This window comes from Candoia aspera, chromosome 7 (assembly GCF_035149785.1).
Source record: "Candoia aspera isolate rCanAsp1 chromosome 7, rCanAsp1.hap2, whole genome shotgun sequence".
Taxonomy (NCBI): domain Eukaryota; kingdom Metazoa; phylum Chordata; class Lepidosauria; order Squamata; family Boidae; genus Candoia; species Candoia aspera.
Genome location: NC_086159.1, coordinates 63,313,911 through 63,336,230, shown reverse-complemented (window position 1 = coordinate 63,336,230; position 22,320 = coordinate 63,313,911). Strand labels below are relative to the sequence as shown.

The window sequence follows — 22,320 nt, the reverse complement described above, 5'->3', positions numbered from 1 at the left end:
TAGAAAACAGTGGGAAAACATTAAACCACACATAGACACATACAGTTACATAAAAACATTACAACTCTATTGCATATATTTCCTATGTAACTATATGAAACATATCTTGGAATGTGTGTGCTCTATTTTACACATTTCATGTATTGAAATATAGCTGGCATTACATTTAATAAACATACTGTATGAAAGTTTTTCATGTAAGTGAAAAGAATAGAATCAAACAGTACAATACAACTCTAACAAATGATTTCAAACTTGTTAAAATTTATTTTTCAGAAGAAATAGGGAGCTTTTCCAACAATACTAGTTTGGGTTTCAAATTTAAAGTAATAGGGGGCAGTGCAGTAAAATTCAATCCAACTCCACTGGTGCCAGGGATATGCGCAAGGACTTTGTGAGTTGCCTTGTAATGTGACAGTTGAGCTGAATCCATCTCCGTAAGTACATGCGTGTATGAGAACATAAGCGGGTCACCTGGTTTAAGGTCTTCCCTTTTGTCATACCTGTAAGAGAACGAACAGTTCAAAACAAGAACACCCAACTTCCTCAAGGCAAAAAACAAGTAAAAATTCTGACCATTGCTTCAGTCAGAAACTTCCTAAAGGCAAAACATAGTACTACACAGTGATAATGTGCACTCTCTAAAGAGTCTCTGAGTTAGTTCTTAATGCATCAGCCTGGAAATAAGGGAGTGGACCACTTTTTGAGTCTTGCGAAATGTTTTAGGCAACAGGTGAAAACATTTTTAAAACATGAGCATTCAGTTTTTTTACAGATCAATGTTTGTATCATTTAAATTGGCTGATTAGTTATACGTGACACTGCATTTTACGGTACTGTTTCTCTTTACACTCAACTTTAAAACTCACTTGTGTGTGCAAAAGACTGTCTTCAAATAAAAAAAAAAAGGTTGCATGGATTAATTTACAAAGTCATGAAGTCATGATTGTATACACAAACACCTCAACTCAAGTTTTTAACAATTCATGTTAATGTAAGTTGATCCAAAAAGCAGCTTGTAATATTAACTTCTTAGAAAGGTAGAATTAGAGGGTCATCTGGTATAGCCTCCATATATGACGTTTTTGATTCCAGGTCATGCAGCAAGGGGATGTTGTTTTAACAATTCACTTAACTATCTTGAAATGTTTGCAAAGACGGCTTACAAAGCCATTTTGCCTGTCTCAGTTACTTCAGTAGCAAAGCCTAGTCTTCCAGAATAGTCAATATGCTGGGGCAAAATTAGAGCATGCTGTTGTCTTGAAAATGTCAGTAAAGATTTGAAATGTACTCCATTCAAGCATGAAGAGACTTAGGTTGTGGCCAGGAAAGAGGAAGGAACATTATGAAAACAATATAGGAAACAGCCATGAAGCAGGAAACAATTACATAGAACAGGGAGGATTTTTAAAAGAGTATTTGGTAACTGGATGGCAAGGATGATATTACTTTGTTGAAGGATTTGCATTTTTTTTAATACATGATCAAGCCAGCCATTGCAGAAAACAGGAAGTGAAGGCAGTGCAGTATCAAAGCTTCCGGTACTGAATCCCATCTCTGCTGGAACAGCAGATGCCAAACAAGTTGCACAGCATAGCCAGTTTAAGAATTTAGGTGTTCAGAATAGTTTATTAGCCACAAAAGAAGCAACTATACTAATGCAAACTAGCTATAGGAAAAGTAAAAAAGCCTTACAGAACAGCAGGACAGAGCTACCCCAATTATAGCTATGGCAACCATAGGAAAACTAGGGAGAGCCGGAGGAAAACTAGTTCAATAAAGCATATCTCATGGGTTATCTTCTAAATTCTCAGTTGTCAGTTGAAACTAGTTCTCAACATGCCCAGGCAACACAACCATACTGCGGGGGATTTTGGGAGTTTTTGTCCCAGCATATTATCCAGATCAGGGACAGCAACCTATGGCCTTAGGGCTACAAGTTGCCTCCAACTTCTGCTTATGTCCTCCTAGGATATCTTCTGAATATAACTGCTGAACGCTGATGGCATGATTTTCAATCAAATGAAACACAGCCCTCAGAATTCCTCCAGCTACTTCCCCAGAGAATAAAAACAAAATTCTTCCTCCCAACTCTATGTGTACCATTCTTTGACCACTGCGACCCTCAGACTCCCTGCAAATGTTGATTGATAAATGTGACTCTCAGCAACAGTAGGCTGAGGAAAAATGATTGAGAATTCAACTTCTCAATGCAATGCAACCCCCTTTAGACAGAAGTCCTGTCTTGAGCAAAAGCTCCAACAAATATTTCTCTGGAAGCTCTATAGACCCAATGGACTTAGTTCTCAGTCAACACATAAAGCAAAAGTGAGCAATCTGTGGATTGTATGCAACTTAGAAAGCACGTCACTGGAGTTTGACACCAACTGGTCAGAGTTGAAGAATGTCAGCAAAGAAGAAAAATGGAATGAACCCATGTACTTGGGTTTTGGTTGGGCTCTCAACACTTATTTAGCTAGCAGCCTCCATTATACTTTGTTTCCTGAACAATTTTGCAAGCCAACTGATTCTTTAGTCAACTCTACAAATTTCTAGAATGAATCTCATGCTCTACTACTTCCAGATCCAAACAAAAAACAAAAAATCTTTGCAGCCTCTGGAAGTTCCCATAGCTTAGTTTTTTTTCATTCTCACGAAGCTCCTGTTACAGACGTTGAAAGTCTGTGTATATCTTTCTGCTTCATTGGCAAGATAATTTGAGTGGAAGGAAAATTATTCCAATCAACCTCCCTGTCCTCATGCACGGACTATCTCAGCATCCTCCAACAGTGAAAAGGATGGAAGAGAAAAGTTCCTGTGCAAAGAGGACACAGACTGGAGGACCTAATAGGAGAGTCTGACTGGCTGGCTCCAGTTAATCATATCAATTAATGCCTTCAGTCTTGCTTGGTAGTTCAGTCTATTTGTTCTGCCCCCATCCATCTTTACCTTTTTAATATTTATGAGCTCAAGAGCTACCAGATTGCCAAATACTTGTCCGCCAACTTCCAGTCTCATTGAAGAACATATGCAATGAAAATAACATGGCATCTCCAAGTCAAAAAAAGGATGACTCCATAGATATGTGGAATAAGATTGTATCCCGTATAGCCTGGAGCATGCCTATAAATGGCATACAATAAACGAGGGTTTCCAGTCAACCAGAAGTGGTGGACATTCCATCTTCAAAAGTCACTCTTTCTATTAAAGGAACTATATATTCACATCAATTGGAGTGGATAAAGGCATGGTGCAAAAGCATCTACAAACCAACAAATAGCCATGCTTTGACATTCTAGGTAGTATTAATCAGACATGGTGACTGTCCTGTGTTTTCATGTTACAATTAGCCATAGAGAAGTGGTGCATTCCCATTAAACAGCTGTAATGATTAAGGTAAGAATGCAGCATATGCATTCATATTAACTTGCTGGAGTGGTTTAACACGTTGTGCAAATGTGGCCCCAGAGTGTAGTCCAAGGAGCCTCTTTTCCATCATCTGGAAAAATTTCCTCATCCTCCTCAGGAATTTCATTTTAGTTACCAGGTTAACATGTCAGCTTCACCTTTTAATTGAAACAGGAACTCGGCTAGCTGCTAGCTGAAGCTAAGCAAATGGCCAACGCTTCAGGCAGTACTTCCCTTTGACTAAGCTGTTATTAGAATACAGGTTCTCTCAAATGTTATTCTAAAATTCCTGACCTGAATAAATCCTTTCATCCGAAATCAAAGTTTGTGATACTAAGAATATCAAGCCTGGCCAGAATCAACTTTTATGTCAAGCCTACTGCAGTCCATCTTCAAAGCAAGGCAATAAAATGCCTCTAATTTTCTTAAGGCTTTGCTACGCAAGAGAATTAAAGTTTAGATGGCTCCAATGAACCTCTGAGTTTATTTTGATCATCAAGACTTTTTTTTTAAATCATATGGCATAGCAGTTCAGTGTTCATGCTGCTTTTTCTTGCTGGGAAATCCTTGTGAGGTCCAGCAGCCAGATGTGTAGAGTATTTAGCTGTGACAAGTCACATTGCCCGGGGTGCACCACGAGGAGGCTAGTCTACATTGCACCGAGTTGGGCTGTGAGAGAGTGACTGGCCAAAGGTCACCCAGCCGGCTTTCATGCCTAAGGCGGGACTAGAACTCAGTCTCCTGGTTTCTAGCCCAGAACCTTAACCACTACACCAGTCAAGACTTAAATGAACATGCACAGAAGAATGGTTCTCCCGTAGATCATCTCAGATCAAACATGGACTGGAGCCCACCTGAAAGGCCATTTGAGATTCTCTGAGGCAGCTGAAAGTGCTTACTTCTCTGCTTCCACTGTGTCTGCACAGAATGGGCTAGGATTTATTTTCTTTTTTGTGAGGTATTTCCTTCACCACGATATTCAGGCAATGTGGATGGAGGGTCAGAACAGTTGGTAGCTCACTTTACACAATTCACATAATTACTTGTGGCGATAAAAGCAGTTAGAGCTGTCTGGGTAACAGTTGCTGGATCAGATTGTAAGGATGTAACCTTAGCAACCACTTGTTGTCTTATTTTGTATTCTTTTTGGTTATAGACTAAAGACAATGAAGTACTAACTTCTGCTTAAAGGAGAATTATCTCTTAAAAAGAAAGCCAGTTTGGTGTAGTGGTTAAGGCATCAGGCTAAAAACCAGGAGACTGTGAGTTCTAGTCCTGCCTTGGGAACAAAGCCAGCTGGGCCAGTCACTCTCTCTCAGCCCTAGGAGGGAGGAAATGGCAAACCACTTCCAAAAAAACTTGCCAAGAAACTGCAGGGATTGGTCCAAGAGACAACACTGACTCGAAGGGACCAAAAAATAAATAAATAGAAAAACCTCTCTTAACAAACAAACAATAAAACCCTTCTCTTGACCTTGGAAATATATGCATTTCAATTGAACTTTCAGCCAAGAAGTTGAATTGGGATTGTTCTGATCATCTTAGTGTTTGATCCACCACAAAAAGAGAGCCAGTTTGGTCTAGTGGTTAAGGCAACAGGCTAGAAACCAGGAGACTGAGAGTTCTAGCCCCACCTTAGGCATGAAAGCTGACTGGGTGACCTTGGGCCAGTCCCTCTCTCTCAGCCCAAGAGCCAATTAGGTGTGGTATAAGAGTTCTAGTCCCGCCTTAGGCATGAAAGCCGGCTGGGTGACCTTGGGCCAGTCCCTCTCTCTCAGCCCAAGAGCCAATTAGGTGTGGTATAAGAGTTCTAGTCCCGCCTTAGGCATGAAAGCCGGCTGGGTGACCTTGGGCCAGTCCCTCTCTCTCAGCCCAAGAGCCAATTAGGTGTGGTATAAGAGTTCTAGTCCCGCCTTAGGCATGAAAGCCGGCTGGGTGACCTTGGGCCAGTCACTCTCTCTCAGCCCAACTCACCTCACAGGGTTGTTGTTGTGGGGAAAATAGGAGGAAGGAGTAATAGAGATGTTCCCCGCCTTGGGTTATTTATAAAAATAATAAAGGCGGGATAAAATTAAAAAAAAACTGAAAACATACTGCCCTGCTGGTTCTCCTGGATCTCTTTGATTCCATCAATCATGGGATCCTTCTGAACTGTCCTGTAGGACCAGTTTGTGGGGGCACTTCTTTGCTGAATCATATGCAGAAAGAGACTAGTGACCCGCAGAGTATTGCCTTATCTGTCATGCTCTTCAGTATCTACAAGGGTACCCTTGAAAATCATCCAGAAGTTGTAACTGGTAGAAAACGCTGCCACAAGGCTGCAAACCTGTGCAAGTTACGGAGATCATACAATACCCATGCTGAAAGATGGCCTATTACTTATAAGGTAGATACTGTTGGTATTAACATTTAAAGAATGTGACCAGTCATTAATATCTACAGGAGAAGCCCTTCTGAAAATGCCTTCGCTGTCAGAGACTCATCTAACTGGCACGTAGGAGAAGGCCTTCTCATGAACTGCTTTCAAGCTCTCTCCAGAGTCTCATTTAATCACCACGATTTCAGTATATAGAAAGTCAATAAAGCAGTGTTTCTCAACCTTGGCAACTTGAAGATGTGTGGGCTTCAACTCCCAGAATTCCCCAGCCAGCATGGAGAGCCTAAACCAGGCATGCTGGCTGGGGAATTCTGGGAGCTGAAGTCCACGCATCTTCAAGTTGCCAAGGTTGAGAAACACTGCAATAAAGGCATGTCTCTTTATACAGGGTTTTATTTTTTAATTATTTTAGTATTTATTTTAGCATTTTTTTAAAAAAAATGTTAGCCATCTCAAGCACTTGTCTAAACAGAAAGAGAAGTTATAAAACAAATAAATAAGCGCACTCTGATCTGATTTGCATATATTTAATTAATGACTGCTATTTCTGAATGGGTAGTACATCCCGATTTTGAAACGTGCAAAATATTTACCCAAATTTCTATTAATGTAACTTGGCAACACCGACGAGCTCTTATAAAAATCTATTAAACCACTTTTTAAATATATTTTAGAGAGAATTTCTGTCTTCTGTGCTTAATATTCAATGATACTAAATGATTTCTCTAGTTTAAGAAAACAATAGTCCCAGCTTCTTCAGCTCTGGGGTTAACTTCAAGTTTTTTAACCTATACACACAGAAATATCTCAGATTTATATTAATTGAAAAATATTTCCCTTTGTTGTTTGACAAAAATCTAATAAACAAATGTAAACATCTGCCTCCATCTCAAAAATTCGTCTGATTTTATTTATTTATATATACATATACATATATATAAAGAAACCATAAACAACCTGTTTTTTATTTATTTATTTATTAATCAAATTTATCACCGCCGATCTCCCAAAAGGGACTCTAATCGTTAGTTTGCCAGGAGATAGTTTGAACTGAGGTACATATGTTATATAAAAGAAGCAACTACTTATTTTAAACTAAGTAAACTCTGAGGCATGTAAGTAATTTATCTGACACACCTCTCAAATTAAAGAGGATCTGTTTAAATATAAATAGCCTTGATCTAATGAACACTCTGCAATACAGAAAGCAAAAGTTATCTAGGACAAGAGGATATCATACCACACATCAGGCTGGACAGCATTTAGATGCCTGGTGGCCATATTTAATGTCTTAGAATGACAGGGCTTAGAATGAGCTGGACAGTGATGAAAAAGTAGGTGGAGGCAGGACCTTTCTTCCTGTATTAGGTTTGCAGTACAATTGTTGTGTTTTCCAACCTCAAAATGGTAGGAATAACAACAAAGTAATAGATGACTATGGAGAGGAACAAAAACTAAGTTTGGAGGCCACTGACTGCTCACCCCTGCCTCACAGAAGCCAATGAGATTTAAAAAGTAGTCTTACCCAGCCATGCTTGGAAATCAGAGGTGGGTGATTTGTGACCTTTCAAAGGTGTTGCTGAAAGATGATTCCCACCATCTTTCACCATTGGTTATGCTGACTGCTGGGAGTTGTAGTTCAGCAATGATTGGAAGGCCACGGGTTCTTTTACTCTGATGTAGGTAATAGGGTCTGAGCTTTAGACTGTATGCATGTTGGGTCCTACTGTATGCCCTGCCACCTCATCTTCACTGCAAGGAGAAGGCCTGCTAGGAGGCAAGGGACAGACAACCTTTCCTTCCACTGTAACTTGCTGCTGAATTCCTATGCAACATTCTGACTTAACGAGAGCTAGAAGAGTATTAGCCCAGAACTGCACAAAAACAAATATAAGAGCTGGAAATTACCGCGGTGATAATCTCATTCATATATAACAAACAGGGAAAAATAATCTTCTCTCTCTTACACACACAAACACACGTATACGCAAATATATTTACTTCCAATCCAAATTGACTTCTAAAAATCGAGACACGCCAGTCTGTGCTGCAGCTCCATCAATGTGGATAGAAACATCTGGAAAGAGAATAAATGTATCTGAAAGCAAGGAGAGATCACAGCCTATACTAATGGGCAGGCTTGTGGATTTATAATTATTTTATTGTTTAAAAAAATCCTGAAGTCCAAAAGCTGGAGCAAGGTAGAAAATGTTGGCTCGACGCTGTGCTGGAGATGACAGGCATGGAATTAATATACTTAAAATTAATGAATAAGATGCTCAGCCCACATTTAAAAAAAAAAAAAAACCTTAATTAAAAAAAGGAGCAGTTCACATGAAGAAAAAGCAAAGCACCAACTTCTAGCAACTCATTTACTTACAGAAGTGCCTTTGGGCCCCAACAAAATGAAAACGGCACTTTCAGTGGAAGTACAGGTAGTTCTCGACTTATGACCTTTCATTTAGCAACCATTCGATGTTATGACAGCGCTGAAAAAAGTGACTATAGTCCTCACACTTATGACCATCACAGTGTACCCGCACTCATCTGATCAAAATTCGGATGCTTGGCAATCGGCATGTATTTACAACAGTTGCAGCATCCTGGGGTCACATGATAGCCACTTACAACTTTCCCAGCCAGCTTCTGACAAGCAAAATCATGTGATTCACTTAACATGATTCACTTAATGACAAGATTCACTTAATGGCCGTTGTGATTCGCTTAATGACTGCCTCAAAAAGTCATAAAATCAGGTGCAGTCACATGATGCCTTGCTTAACAACCACACTGCTTAACAACAAATTTTCCAATCCCTATTGTGGTCATAAGTTGAGGACTACCTGTATCTCCTGCTCATGCTTTTCCCTGATCAGACACCTGGAAAAGGGCTTTGAAACACCCCTACTGAGCATTCAAAATACAGGACTCCCTCAATGTATCAAGTCTGAGAAGATCCTTTGTTGGGCTCACCAGGTGCCTGTTACCGAATGCTTTGCATAGCCCTTGCAGATAGCTTCTTATATAGCTTTTGAAAAGGGCTCTGCTAAGAATGACAAAACTTTCCCATCACCTCATTGCCAACTGTCATAATACTAGGATCAAATAATTAGGACTGGGGTCATCCAATGAAAGTGGCTGAAAGATTTAAAACAGACAAAAGAAAGCACTTCTTTAAACAGCATGGAATTAATCTGTGTTATCTGTTACGCCAAGACGTAGTAATGATAGCCTCTCACTTGGATGGCTTTAAAGGAGATTGGATAAATTCATGCAGGGCAAGTCTACTAAGGGATAACACTTAGTGTTATCTCCAGGTTGGGGGTGGCATTCTTCCAAATACCACTTGCAGGGGAACAACAGAAGGATAGGGGTATGTCTCTATTACCAGCTTGCGAGAGTCCCAAAAGTATCTGGCCAGTAAGAAACAAAATGCTGGATTTAGATAGGCCTTGTCCTGATCCATATATTTCATATCATAGTGCAAGAGTGCATACACTCTTAATCACAGTTAATGAACTCCATTCTCAGTGGAGCCTCTTTATCCATTGTTAAAGAGGCTAATTTGATAATATGTACCAACACCATGCCCCCTTCATGCCACTCAACATATTGTACATAAAGGAATACAGCTTTAGAGACCATTCAGAAGAAGGACAAGTTGTTAATACTCTATCAACAATGCTATTAACATTCTACTCCAGTGTTTCTTAACCTAGGCAACTTGAAGATGTGTGGACTTCAACTCCCAGAGTTCCCCAGGTAGCATGAATTCTGGGAGTTAAAGTCCACACATCTTCAAGTTGCCAAGGTTGAGAAACGCTGTTCTATTCTATTAACATTCTATTCCAAATTGCATCAACATAGCTCCTCCAATCCCACAGGGGTTCAAAATATGCATGAATGTGTCTGCTGGTCTATGACCAAATAAAAATTGATTTGATTTGATACATGAATGTGTAATTAATAGGGCTTCACAACTTATGTTGGTTTGTGAACTGTATTATCCTCTTTGCACCTTATCATCCTATCACAGGTCACAGCCCCAAAGTGGGCAAGGCCAGAGTAAGTCTTAAAAGAATAAGCCTTAAAGCTGTCACATTATCCCTCAAAACTTACCAAAGGGCAAAAAAAAGGCCCATGTTTATTCCCACCCAATTTGGAGAAGGGACCACAAAAGGTACAAGCCCCAAGATGACCTATTTCTTATCAACCCAGTTTTACTCACCTGCTGTTGGAGGTACCAGCTGGTGTAGCTTTTGCATAGCGACTCCTCCAGGGTAGTTGAAGTGGGACACATAGAGTGATGCTCCTGAGTAAGCAGCATTAGCTAGAAAGTGAGCTATAACAAATAGAGTGCCTAATTTGTATAACCATGATTTCTTGTAATTGTTTAGACTGTGAAGAAAAGAAAAAAAGTATATTTAGTGGCCAATTTTGCTTCCGCACAATATACCCAACTCTAATACACAGCTCTTAAAACACCACACTGAATGTAAGGCTACGTGAATTGTAGATGCCCTTTTATATTTCAATAAACTTGTTTACTGTCACACACAGGAGCCCTGGATTTACATCCTACATGCACAGATGGTTTTCCTTTGATTTGTATTTGTATTTCCATCTTCAGTTAAGTGTGGTTCAGCACGATACTCAAACTCTAAACTGCAATTAACCTTAGTCCCACCCCCCTGAAAAAGGCCAGTATGATAAGACAAAGCTCAAAGTCAGCCTGTTTTAGAATATTATACATCAGGTTAGTCAGTGTATCCAGGTTTGGTTGACACTAAACCCTGATTAAATAGAAATGGAAGTAAAACTTTGCAATCATGGAAGAGATTTAGGCTTTTAGTGGGCTTTAAAGAGTAACTTGGGTGCAGAAGTTTCAAACCCATATTTCACCATTAAAAACAAAGGCCACATCCCCAAATCACTTCAATGTTTCTCAGCGGAAGAGTAAAAAAGGAAAAATGAGTATCTTCTGTCTTTGAAAAAAATAAATTCAACCACTTTTCTCCTCAAAAACCTAGCTGTCCCCAACACAGACCCTATCCACTCTGGTGACATCATGATGTCCCTGGGTACTCCTTGTGGCCTCTGATTGCAAGAAAATTACACATCCCTGTTTAAGGCAGATATAATATGCATTAATAAAATGGGATTTGTTCTATATGGGGATTTTTAATTCATTGTAAAGACAGATGTTATTTCACTGTTATTTAAAATTCATAGGACTAAACAGGTTGCATATTTCTAGTTCTTCCCATCCACTTTCCAATCCAAGAGGTCATGGGAAATGTCACTCTTAATCCATTTTACATCTCACTCACTATCATCAGGTCTTAAGACCAATATTAATTGGCTGGTGCCCTGATGGAATGACAGAATAAGAGTCTTTTCTTCTAAGTCTGCCTTCCCAACCTGGGGCCCACCAGATGCTTAAGACTGCAACTCCCAGAATTCCTAGCGATTTCTACATTTGGAGGAAATGCAATTAGTAAACTAGGAAGTGATGAATAATGAAGTCAAGATCTTCAAATAGGAATTACATACCTATAAGTACACTTACATTCGTGAGCAGCCTTTGGCAGCCACTATATTGAAAACTGGAAAAGTGTATATTATAAACCGCAGCTCTTTGTGTGGGAGAAAGGAATACAAGAAAATAAAACCAAGTGTGGGTAGAATTAACACCCGACATCTTTTGTCTACTGCTCCTAGTGGTAGAAATACAATACTGCAGCCCAGAGCACGGGGCAAGGCAGAGTAAAAATACCACAAGAAAGGTGAGGTCTTTAAGGAGACAGTTAAGGATTAAAAAACAAAATAGCATCAAATGGGTTATTTGAATTAATAATTTTCTCAATGTGAGAACTTCTACATTTCTAAAATTGTCTAGCAGAGGGTCATATACCCACTAGAAATTTTCTGGAAAAAATACCTGAGTGAAGGAGGGTGTGTCTCTATGCTGCATATATAAGCTACTTTATGATAAATAACATTCAATATACACACATACATACATACACATACACTGTATATTCATTCATTCATTCATTCAGTGGGATACAGAAACACCAGTTTTCATTTAGTACTTGTATGAGAAAAAGAAAATGCATGTATGTTAATGCACCCACACACAACCACACCCCATTCCCAATTTTCTCACTTCACGTGCCCCCATTTTATCATGGAAAAACCCTCGGTCTAAGTGTAGATCTTTATGTAACCAACATAGTCACACAATACATTGAACGGAATCACATATTTAGCAGAATCCCATTGTTTGTGAAATCACAGGGATGCCAGCATAAACACACCATTATTGGGGAAGAAAACCCCACAATAAACCAATGAGGATTGAGCATATCCAGTGGTCAAGGAATGCTACTATGAAGAAGGAAACTAAAACAGAAAACTCGGGGATTCAGGGCAGCATGGAGCAAGAAATGTAGTTTCCTAAGAAAAGAATAAGCCTGGATTTCTGGACTGGAGTGTTCTATCCATCATCCTCTGATATGAGTCTTCCAACTCCTCCAGGTAACCAGAAGAGTAGTGAGAAAAGGTCAATGTTTGGAAACTTCTACTGTTCAAGAAATAGGGATGCTTTAACCACTGGAAAAAAGAAACAGAGAGGTGGTAGGAAAAAGTGGTTTTACCAAAGATGAGACATTTTAAGATTAAGTCAGCTCTAGGTATAACACGTACTGTATGTATGCTTGCTATCTGCATCTGTCCACACAGAAGTTTAAAATTGGAACCAAGAGATATTTCACTCACTATTTGAAATGTCACACCAGAGCTTTTCCTCCTTGCAACAAAGAAAAGAGAACCCTGTACAAGGGAAGCTATTTGTCCATGTACCTCTAGGACAGTGTTTCTCAACTTCAGCAACTTTAAGATGTGTGGACTTCAACACCCAGAATTCCCCAACCAGCCATCTTAAAGTCTTTCACACATCTTAAAGTCCCTGAGGTTGAGAAATTCTGCTCTAGGGTATACAATTGGGGTATCCATAAAGCAACAACAAAAGATTTGGTTCTGAGATTGAAATCAAATACTCCCACTCATCATATTTAAACAGATATTTATATGACTAGTGTGCCAACAGAACAAAATGTGAATCATTCTGAGTGTTCTGTTACAGGAATGAATGGAAATTCAAAACAAGTTCCTTGCTCCCTTGTTTTTCATCCTACGGCCCCAGAGGTAATGTGTAGGGTATGGTCTACAAAAAGATTGGACAGAAAATGAATTTTAAAATACCCATTGCAAACAATGAAATAGCTAAGCATGCTTTGTGAAGTCTGCCTCTACCAACAACCATGGAACTAAGGCCAGCAAAAGAACAACAGCAATGCACTCACTGTAACACAGATCACAAATATAACAGCAGCAAAAACACACTTCTCTGGCTATGAAATTGAGGCTTTTTCCTAATGCACATATTTTTTGCACACTTTTTGCAACCTACTTGCAAAGCTGAATGAACAAACGAGACAACACAGATTTTGGACTTGGCAATCCAAAAGGTTATCAGTACAGTTATCCTATCTGTTGTATACTATGCTGCACTATGTACCCTTTTCCATTTGGAAATTTGGGGGAGGGGAAAGCACAACACAATGTACATGCACTGAGTGATGCACGCTTGCATTTGATAACTGGCCTGAAACAGAAAGCAGAATGCATGCGAAAATCACAGGCATTTTATCAGAACCCGTGAACTCTAAATTTCAGTTCGGGAAAAGCAAAAGTAAGTATACCTACTAGGCAGACAGCAGCATACAGTGGCACTTAAGCTTGTGAACCCTTTTGAATTTTCAATTTCTGCATAAATATGACCTAAAACGTGATCTATTCTCCATACAATTCCTAAAACTAGATAAAGAAAATGCAGTTAAACAAATGAGTCACAAACTTTTAAGCACCACTGAATGCTTACGTGCCACAGCCTCACCACCACCCCTTCCCTCACCTCACTTTATTGCCGGCAAAGGGCAGCAAAGATGGATCTGAGCCTCCTGTTTTATTAGCCAATATACTATCCAAGTCTTCCTAGTTTGGAGAATTAAAATAATAACAAGCCACAGGACGGGCTACACTGGAATATTCAAAACAATTTCAAACTTGCAGACTATTGTTCTGAGCAACCATTTGAAATTCGGTCACTTGTGTACAACTTCTCAGAATTTAAAGGCTCCAGTTTACAGCTCAGTAAGAGGGAAAGCATTTTTTTTAAAGGCTGATAAGGGTCTCCCTACTCTGAGCAAAGTGAAGTTTTTAACACCAACTATTACACTTATGAGCATGCCCTTTTTATAAATGGTCACTTCTAAGTGGTTTGGAAAGTGAAAAACAAAACCAAGATTTATTGGGCTGAACCACAGAGCCCACCACTCTTCTCCCCATTCAATACTCACACTCTGGAGGGGGAAAGCATATATCAATCTTTTTATATAAAAGGAGATTTCTATAGGAGCTGGAACTTTGCATTATAACAATTCCCTACTGCCAAAGATATCCTCAGATATCAAGAGGGTGAGAAATGTAGAATGAGGTGTAATAAATAGAAATAGCTGAAGATTTAAGATTTGGTTCCAAAAGGATCATACCATACAGATTATAATTCTTGATATCATAAGGAAGTGATGTGGCTTGGGAAGGATGCAGGATAATGAAGAGCTTTGCGACAACACTTTTTACCTCATCTAATTACTTCTAGTTATTCTTTCTCGCATTATGAATATTGATCTCATTTAAGTGGTGCCACAGAATTCTTTTTCCTTCCACGTTTAAAAGGATACTCCCCAGTTGGAACTTTTATTTAAGACAATGTTATACCAAAGTACTTTTCCCTCAGGCCACAAGAACTGCCTCCAAAACACCGAATCCAAGGCCACAGTGAGTCCTAAAAGGAAAAAAAACAGCCCAAAGTGAAGAGCTATGCAGAAACCATTTAAAACAACAACATTGGTTCAACTTGCCTCGAACTCATAAATATCAGAAGAGATATTTTTGAATCAGAGTTGGATAGAGATCAGCCTATTACCTTGAAATACTGATCTGAGTGCACAGTCTGCAAAATAAAAAATGCTGTGACTTTAAAATGGCCATAATTACTCTTCCTTCTGCCTGAGGTCAAGAAATAGGTTGGTTTGATTTCACGGAGTTTTCTTGGCAGATTTTTCAGAAGTGGTTTGCCATTGCCTCCTTCCTAGGGCTGGGAGAAAGTGACTGGCCCAAAGTCACTCAGCTGGCTTTGTGCCTAAGGCAGGACTAGAACTCAGTCTCCCAGTTTCCAGCCCGATGCCTTAACCATTACACCAAACTGGCTCTAAATTATAAATAATATTCACTTTTAGTTCATTTTTTATCACTCTCACTCCACATACTTTAATGCATGCCAATTTTAAACTCATTTCCCCCATCTTTTAAAATGAGATTAAGAACTACTATCATTTAAAACTTAGCAGTGCAGTTTTAGAAGAGCTATTTCTGAAGTAAATTCCAGTAGTTCAAAACCACTTACCTAACCAAAAAGCCCCTGCAGGAGCAGCATAGAAAAGCATTTTCATAATGGAGAGTTTTTTATTAAGCAGAGTTATCAGAAGCATAAGACCCAGGAATAGGCAAAGCTCTGATCTGAAGACAATAATTGCCAAAGCCGAGGACCAAATAAACAGGCGGTGCTTTTGTTGCATCCAAGATGTAACTGCTAGTAAAACTGGTTAACAAATGAACAGACAAATCAGATATTAATAATTTAGCTTTTCAATCATAAAATCATTAAGACAGGGTCTGAATATATCAAAGCAATTAAAAAGTATACTACATAATCAAAATCAAAATTTCAGTAAAAGAGGAACCATCCCACTTTAAAGCATCAATACAGTTAGAAATGAGGAATCTGTGGTCCTCCAGATATTGTTGGACCATAAATTGCATTATTGGAAGGCAATGAGTGGAGGTGAGAGTTGCACATAACACTTTAAAGAGAGAGTGCTACAGAGGATGGGGTAGGGATCCCAACTGAGTAAGGCCAGGATTTTCTGATTATTTTTTTTCATTGTGTTTGGGAGTAGAATTAGTTCCTTTGATTTTTCAATAATGTTAAACCTGTTTTACTTCTTTTCTTGTATTTTATGTTTCTGACTTTCAATATCTGTAGTGGGAGGGGGCCTCAAAAAATGTTTGTGGACCCATACCCAGCATGGTGGGTTCAGGCTCTCCCATTCTTGATTTATACACGTCAGACATAGAGTGCATTTGGGTCTGCAAGCCTTCAACATGTGTCTTTGACCAGCTTTGGGCAAGAGGACATCTCAAGCCAATCAGCTATGTCACTGTTAACTCTGCTTTACGATTATTTACTGATCAAGGAAGGTCTTCGAAAGAATGCTCAGGAACTTACCAACAGGCAGTGCAAATATGTTGGGGAGGGTACGAGTGCAGTAAAACATCAGGTGGAATTGAGTAGCTGTTATCAGGCAGAAAATCAGGGACACAGTAGAACCAAACTGCTTTCTCACTTCTTTGTTTAACCGCCACAGGGCATAAATCACACTCAAGCCCAGGTTTCCTCGGACTGATGGCAAAATAACATGAATAACAATGAAAAGTCAGCTTTATTATCTGTAATAGAAATAGTAACAGGAAATGTACATGATCTAAGTTACTTTGGCTATATGACAGTGTAAGAAATTACAATGGTTTACAGAACAAAAAAGGCAAATCACCCAGAAAGAAAAAAAAAAGTCTGTATTTCATACCTATCAGCTGTGAGTAGAATTTTGACATTTGTAAAAGAGACAATACATAGATGGCTGGGCTGGAAAGAAGAGCAATAAAAATTGGGCCAAGGAATGTTCTTGGGACAACTCCAGGAAATTCATGATGATCATACTGTAATGAAAAAAAAATCCATAACACAGACATGTAGAAATAGCTGCAAAGACAAATGCTATACAGGTAGTCCTCAACTTACAACTATTCGTTTAGTGACTGTCTGAAGTTATAACAGCCTTGGAATGGGTGCTCGATGGCCTGTAAAGCACTTCCGAGTGTCACAAAATGTTGTACCCCCCAAGATCACATGACTGCATTTCGGGCAATTGGCAACCAGCTCACATTTACAACCAGTTGCAGAGTCCCACAGTCATGCGATTGTGTTTTGCGACTTTTTTGCTGTTTTCCGGCAAAAATTGCCATTGGGGAAGCTGAATTCGCTTAACAGCCTCGGTGGTTTGCTTAACAACCGCCGTAAAAACAGTCATAAAATCAGGTCCAGTCATGTGGTGACTTGACTTACGACCACAATGTCTTACGATGGAAATTCCGGTCTCAACTGTAGTCATATGTCAAGGGCAGTAGTTACTTTGGTGTACCTGTAATTTTATTATACTTCTTTAGTTAGAGCAAAGGTGACCAAAATTAGTCACCGATGTGTTTGCTCCAAAATTCATAAGGAAGACACCAGGAGTGTCTTTACAGGAATTGCTTCTGTGGATTTACTTGGGAATAAATGAAGAAGTTCAAAAGGATTTTTGGCATATTAGGATACAAATATCTATCATGTTCTGTTTTCAACCATCTCTACAACCTTATGTAAGATACAGTAGGAATGCTGGAGTTGTTTTTATATCCAATCGAACCACTGTTGTATCCAGTATTACATACAATGTGAAGGTGAAAGGTGAAAGGTCCCTTGTGCAAGCACTGAGTCATGTCTGACCCTTTGGGGGGAAGCTGCTTTCGCAATGTTTTCTTGGCAGACTATAGTGGGGTGGTTTGCCATTGCCTTCCCCAGTCGTCACCTTCCCCAGCAAGCTGGGTGCTCATTTTATTGACTTCGGAAGGAAGGCTGAGTTGACCTGAGCCGGCTACCCGAGAATCCAGCTTCCTCTGGGATCGAACTCAGGTCACGGTGACAGTTTTAAGTTGCAATACTGCCGCCTAGCACTCTGCGCCACACGAGGCTCTATTATACACAACAGCCTTCGCTAATTTGGAACTCCCTTCATACTTTAGAATGATGCCTCCAGAATTTCCGAACTACAGATGACTCTACTATTTAGAAATTCTAAGAATAGTTTCAATACATTTGGGTAGGTGGGAGGGATTAGTTTAGAGGGGTCTGCTTTGAACTAAATGATCCCAAATTTCTCTGGATAAATCAGGAACAAAACCTATGATTTTCTGCACAAAAAAGCACATGCTCTATCACTGAACCACAGCTCTTTCTATGTTATCCAAACATATTTTGGCTTACTGACAATTAAACCCAGAGCATGAGTCTACCCACCTTTTTCAGTGGTAGGCTCTACTAGAATTGATGAAGCTTCCAGATGAGCTCAAGGCTAATCCTTCCTAGTTTAAAGTCTTACACTTCTGCTACTTCTTCCACAATCATGGAAACTTAAGGGGTATTTATTTGGAACACCAATTCATAGAATAAAGTTCTTCACATGATTCTTCCACTCAATAGTCGTAAAGGATTACACAGATTTTTCCTGAGGTAGAGATCAGATCTTTATTAACTTTAGTCCAAGCTTTCAGATCAGCTGATTTGCAGATTGTGCTATTAATTTTTAATTGATTGGAAGCAGTATAGCAAAACACGCTACTCACAACTGGGAGATAAATTAAGCAAGGTAACAATGGTGACTCCAACAATCAAAAAGCATGGGGGACTCTGAGGGCTGCAAATAGGGCCAGTGGGTCTACAAGTGGCCTGTAGATTACACTGCCTTTTTGAATACACCTGGTAAACAAAGTACAAGAAGTAAACACTTAATCCTGAATCATTCCCCAATAGGGAAATCCATAATGGCACATGTTTTTTTTAATCCAGCTAAATAATTAGCCATTGTTTCTATTCTTCTATATCCATTTAAAATATAAGCCAAGTAATAATAATGTTGGGCATAATAGAGTATAAGCATAGTATAATTACAAACCTAAGATGCTACTGGCTTTGAAAATAACTCATTGGCACACTAAATATAAAATAAAGTGATCTCTAACTCATGAAATAATGAGACTTACTTTTTCTAATTCCAGCTTCTCATACAAAATGTCATGGATAGCCTGAAGATTAAAGCTCTCCTCTACTTTTGTAAATGGGCACACAGCTAAGTGGATGAAAGCAATGGCAATGATCAGCAGTAGCAGCCACTGTTGTCCTCGGGAGGGTTTCTTTTCAGCCATTCTGGATCCAAGAGTCCCATCTACATTATTACTATAGAAAAGATCAGAAGAAAAAATGTAAACATCTGATGCAGAAGGCCAACAGACGCTGAGCATATAGCAACATCACGATCAGACTTGGGTAAGCATAAATATCTTCTGTAACGGTAAATGTTCTGACTTATTTACTGAAGCTTACCAAAACTAAGTTTAACTGTAGCTGCTGTCATCTGCTGAAGGACAGATTAGCAATCTAGAATTGTTCTGGGCCTTCAAACAACCTTGCTCCCCCATTGCTAGTACTAAATAGTCAACTTCATTTGCTGTGCGTGGACTGAAAAAGGCACATGGTGTGTAAACCTCATTATCCCCATTCTTGTTGTTCTTTCAGAAAACAACATGTCATAAGCCAACCAAATGTCATTACTGTCCTGTGTGTTTTGGGATAAAACATTGCCTTTTGATGTTTAAAAAATAGAGCATTGTTTTGGAGCTACCCCTTCTCCAAGGTTTACCAAGTGCAGAGGCAGTCAGAGGTCAAATCTTGGAAGCACACAAAAATTTCCCAGCTTCAGAAGCCTTAAGATCAGAACATTCTAGTTTGCCCCAGATCCATTTTTCAGTGTATATTCTATACCAGGGAGACTCAAGATAGCTGTGAGAAAAAAGATTATTGGATGGAAATCAATGCTATTTATCTGCTGGTGAAATTGCTGTGGTCAGTGGAACACAATGGGGGTGGGGGCAATTCACCCGTAAGCCCTGCACACCCTTAAAAAGCTCTCTACCTGGGCTGCCCTTGAAGATAATTCAGAAGCTACAGGTTGTCCAGAATGTGGCAGCTTTGGTAATTACAGTGGGTTTATCCGCATAACACCATTACTCTAGGAACTGCACTGGTTAGTACCAGGCTTCAAATGCAATTCATGTGTCGGTTATAACTTTTAAAGCCCTTCATAGTTCAGGACCTCTGTCTCCTTCAGGACTGCTTTCTCCCAGTAACCTCAACCCCACAAAAAGATCTGAAAGAGAGAGCTCCCTCTGGGTTTTTTCTACTACTACTACTAGGAAATGTCACCTTCAGGACCTTCTCTGTTTTGGCACCCCTTCTCTGGAACAGCCCTCTCCAAAGACCAGACTGTCACCACCGTTATTGCATTTCTAGAAAGCCACTATCACCTGGCTGGTTTAACTTGAGATCTAAAGGGTCCAAGCACTTTAGATCCAAACACTTGAGAGCTAAAGATACAATCCTCCCCGCAAGTAGGTGAATGTTTGCTTAAGTGATATTCCCAGTACTAAGGGTTTTATGTGATGATGATGATTTTATTATTATTTTGGCTGTTGTATCATTTTAATCTTATTACTAAATGAAGTATTTAAGCTACTAAGAGTTAACTGTGATGGAGTGGCATATAAGCCCAGTCAAATGAATAAATAATTCTGCAGATGAAAGAAATGGGGTGGGGGCTTAAAGGTGGCTGCAAGCAAGGCAAAAAGAGAAGCTTATCGCAGTAGCTGAAGTCTCTCTGCACAACACTGGATTTCATCCAATAATTTAATAGTAGCTCCCTGGTTCTTTCTCCTGCCCATAGCACCAGCAGCTTTAAACTGCCAGTCAGAAATTTAAGTTCATAAAATAAAGAAAATGTTATAATAAAATAAAGAAAATGTTATAAGAAGTTAAATTAAATAAAAGGTCAGAAAGAGAAGACAAAAACCTAATAAAACAAAAGCTTGTATGGAGCTTGCTAAAAGGGTGCTATTCTAGCACCATGAGAGCCAATTGGTGCAGTGGCAAGAAACCAGGAGACTGTGAGTTCTAGTCCCACCTTAGGCACAAAGCCAGCTGGGTGACCTTGGGCCAGTCTCTCTCTCTCAGCCCTCGGAAGGAGGCAATGGCAAGCCACTTCCAAAAAACCTTGCCAAGAAAACTGCAGACACTAGTCCAGGCAATTGCCAGGAGTCAAAAATTGACTCAAAAGCGTGCACAAAACCCTATTACCATCTTGGGAAAGAAGGAAAAAAGGCAAAAAAGAATAGTTTTATAGTTTAGTTTTAAAAAAATAGTATCAATACTTGGAACGTTTTGCAGGCCTCACTACACACATCTATTGTCCATTGTAAATTCTATTTGTTTTTCCCTGTGATGGAGCCTTCATTATGGAGCTTTCTAAGCAGTCCAGAACCATTTAGCAGAACAGAGGGATAAAAATCTAGCAAGTAAGTAATATATACAGTACAGTGATCATTTTAAAGAACGATACCACCTTATTTTTCTATTTGTGGTATGAGTTATAGCTAGAAATGCACACACACCCTACTTTCAAAGTATACCTTTCACAAACAGTCCTATCCTTATTTACCCAGAAAACAGTTACACTGTATGCAGTGGGTCTGATCCCTAACAGGCAAGCATGTAAGTGCAAACCTTTAGTTCTAAATTCCTCTGGCTAGAAGACTGTCACCACTGAATATGTCAGGACATACCTACACATTTTGTAAGATTGCATTATAACTTTGGCTAATACTATTTAGCTCAGTTTCCAAAAAAAAAATGGATTACCAAGTATCATTTCCAGCCAATGTACCCAATACACACATATCAAATAAAGAACTTGCTGTATGCCCCTATTATTTCCAGCCAAAACTTATTTTTGTTTATTTGATTTTTATAGCCAACACACACAAAGAAAGCACTTGCTGTATTTCAAAAATTAATTTGCAGCAGTACATGCCTTTGATCTGGAATTAGGAAAACCATTCTCATGCTCCGTCTCCTATTTTCATCCATCTGACTGCTTATCCTGGCAGCTAAGGTTCCTTCATTATTCCTTAAACAAGGGAGCAACTGAAGGAAACTTCAGGTAGATTCTCTGAACTCAAAGCGGAAAGGGATAATTCCTTTTTACTGAGTTGCTTGATTTATACCCTACCTTTCCCCAAGAATTTCAGACGGAATATAGCAGTCTGTACTCCATTGTTTTACCCCGACAAGCGAGAGGTAGGTTGAACTAGGAGAGGGAGAGACACTGTCCCCCAGTGGGCTTCCGTGGCTGAGAATGAACTTGCACCTGGGTTTTCTAGGACCTCAACCACTACATCCCATTTCTCTCAATCTCAGACACCCAACTTTTTAATTTCCCTACGAACATTTTCAGCGGAACCATTTTTAATCTGGTTATTCGCCTCTGTACTCCCCTTGAGAGAGGCTTCCGCGTCTGCCCCTCTTCCCACCTTCCTCCCGAGGAAACGGAACAGCCCAAACGGGAGACCCCCGTAGCCCTCCAAGCCCGCCCGGGAGGGAGCCCAGCGCTTCCACCTCCCGCTTCCCACGAAGCCGGACT

General features: G+C 39.5%; 1 protein-coding gene across 2 annotated transcripts; it reads right to left on the bottom strand.

Moving 5' to 3' along the window:
• Window positions 1-247: 247 nt before the first annotated feature.
• On the bottom strand, window positions 248-19,025 carry ALG12 (ALG12 alpha-1,6-mannosyltransferase). 2 transcript variants are annotated; one of them, XM_063307932.1, is made up of 10 exons: window positions 18,833-18,916; window positions 18,416-18,548; window positions 16,558-16,690; window positions 16,200-16,373; window positions 15,318-15,512; window positions 14,593-14,696; window positions 11,355-11,578; window positions 10,014-10,183; window positions 7,787-7,862; window positions 248-503 (listed from the first exon to the last, which is right to left on the bottom strand). In XM_063307932.1, the coding sequence occupies exons 3-10, from the start codon at window positions 16,583-16,585 to the stop codon at window positions 266-268; spliced, it is 1,209 nt and encodes a 402-aa protein (XP_063164002.1). In that variant the 5' UTR covers window positions 16,586-16,690; window positions 18,416-18,548; window positions 18,833-18,916; the 3' UTR covers window positions 248-265. The 2 variants fall into 2 exon arrangements, with proteins under 2 accessions (XP_063164002.1, XP_063164001.1); XM_063307931.1 differs by lacking the exon at window positions 18,416-18,548 and having other exon boundaries at window positions 18,833-19,025.
• Window positions 19,026-22,320: the final 3,295 nt, after the last annotated feature.

Bases quoted from the DNA above. Each gene is read 5' to 3' on its own strand.
- ALG12 (XM_063307931.1), bottom strand. From the start codon at position 18,994: ATGGCTGAAAAGAAACCCTCCCGAGGACAACAGTGGCTGCTACTGCTG. The intron at 15,513-16,199 runs GTAAGTTCCTGA...TTTGTTAACCAG, and splicing joins CATATTTGCACTGCCTGTTG to TTTTACTAGCAGTTACATCT. The intron at 14,697-15,317 runs GTAAGTGGTTTT...TTTTCCTTTTAG, and splicing joins TGCAGGGGCTTTTTGGTTAG to GACTCACTGTGGCCTTGGAT.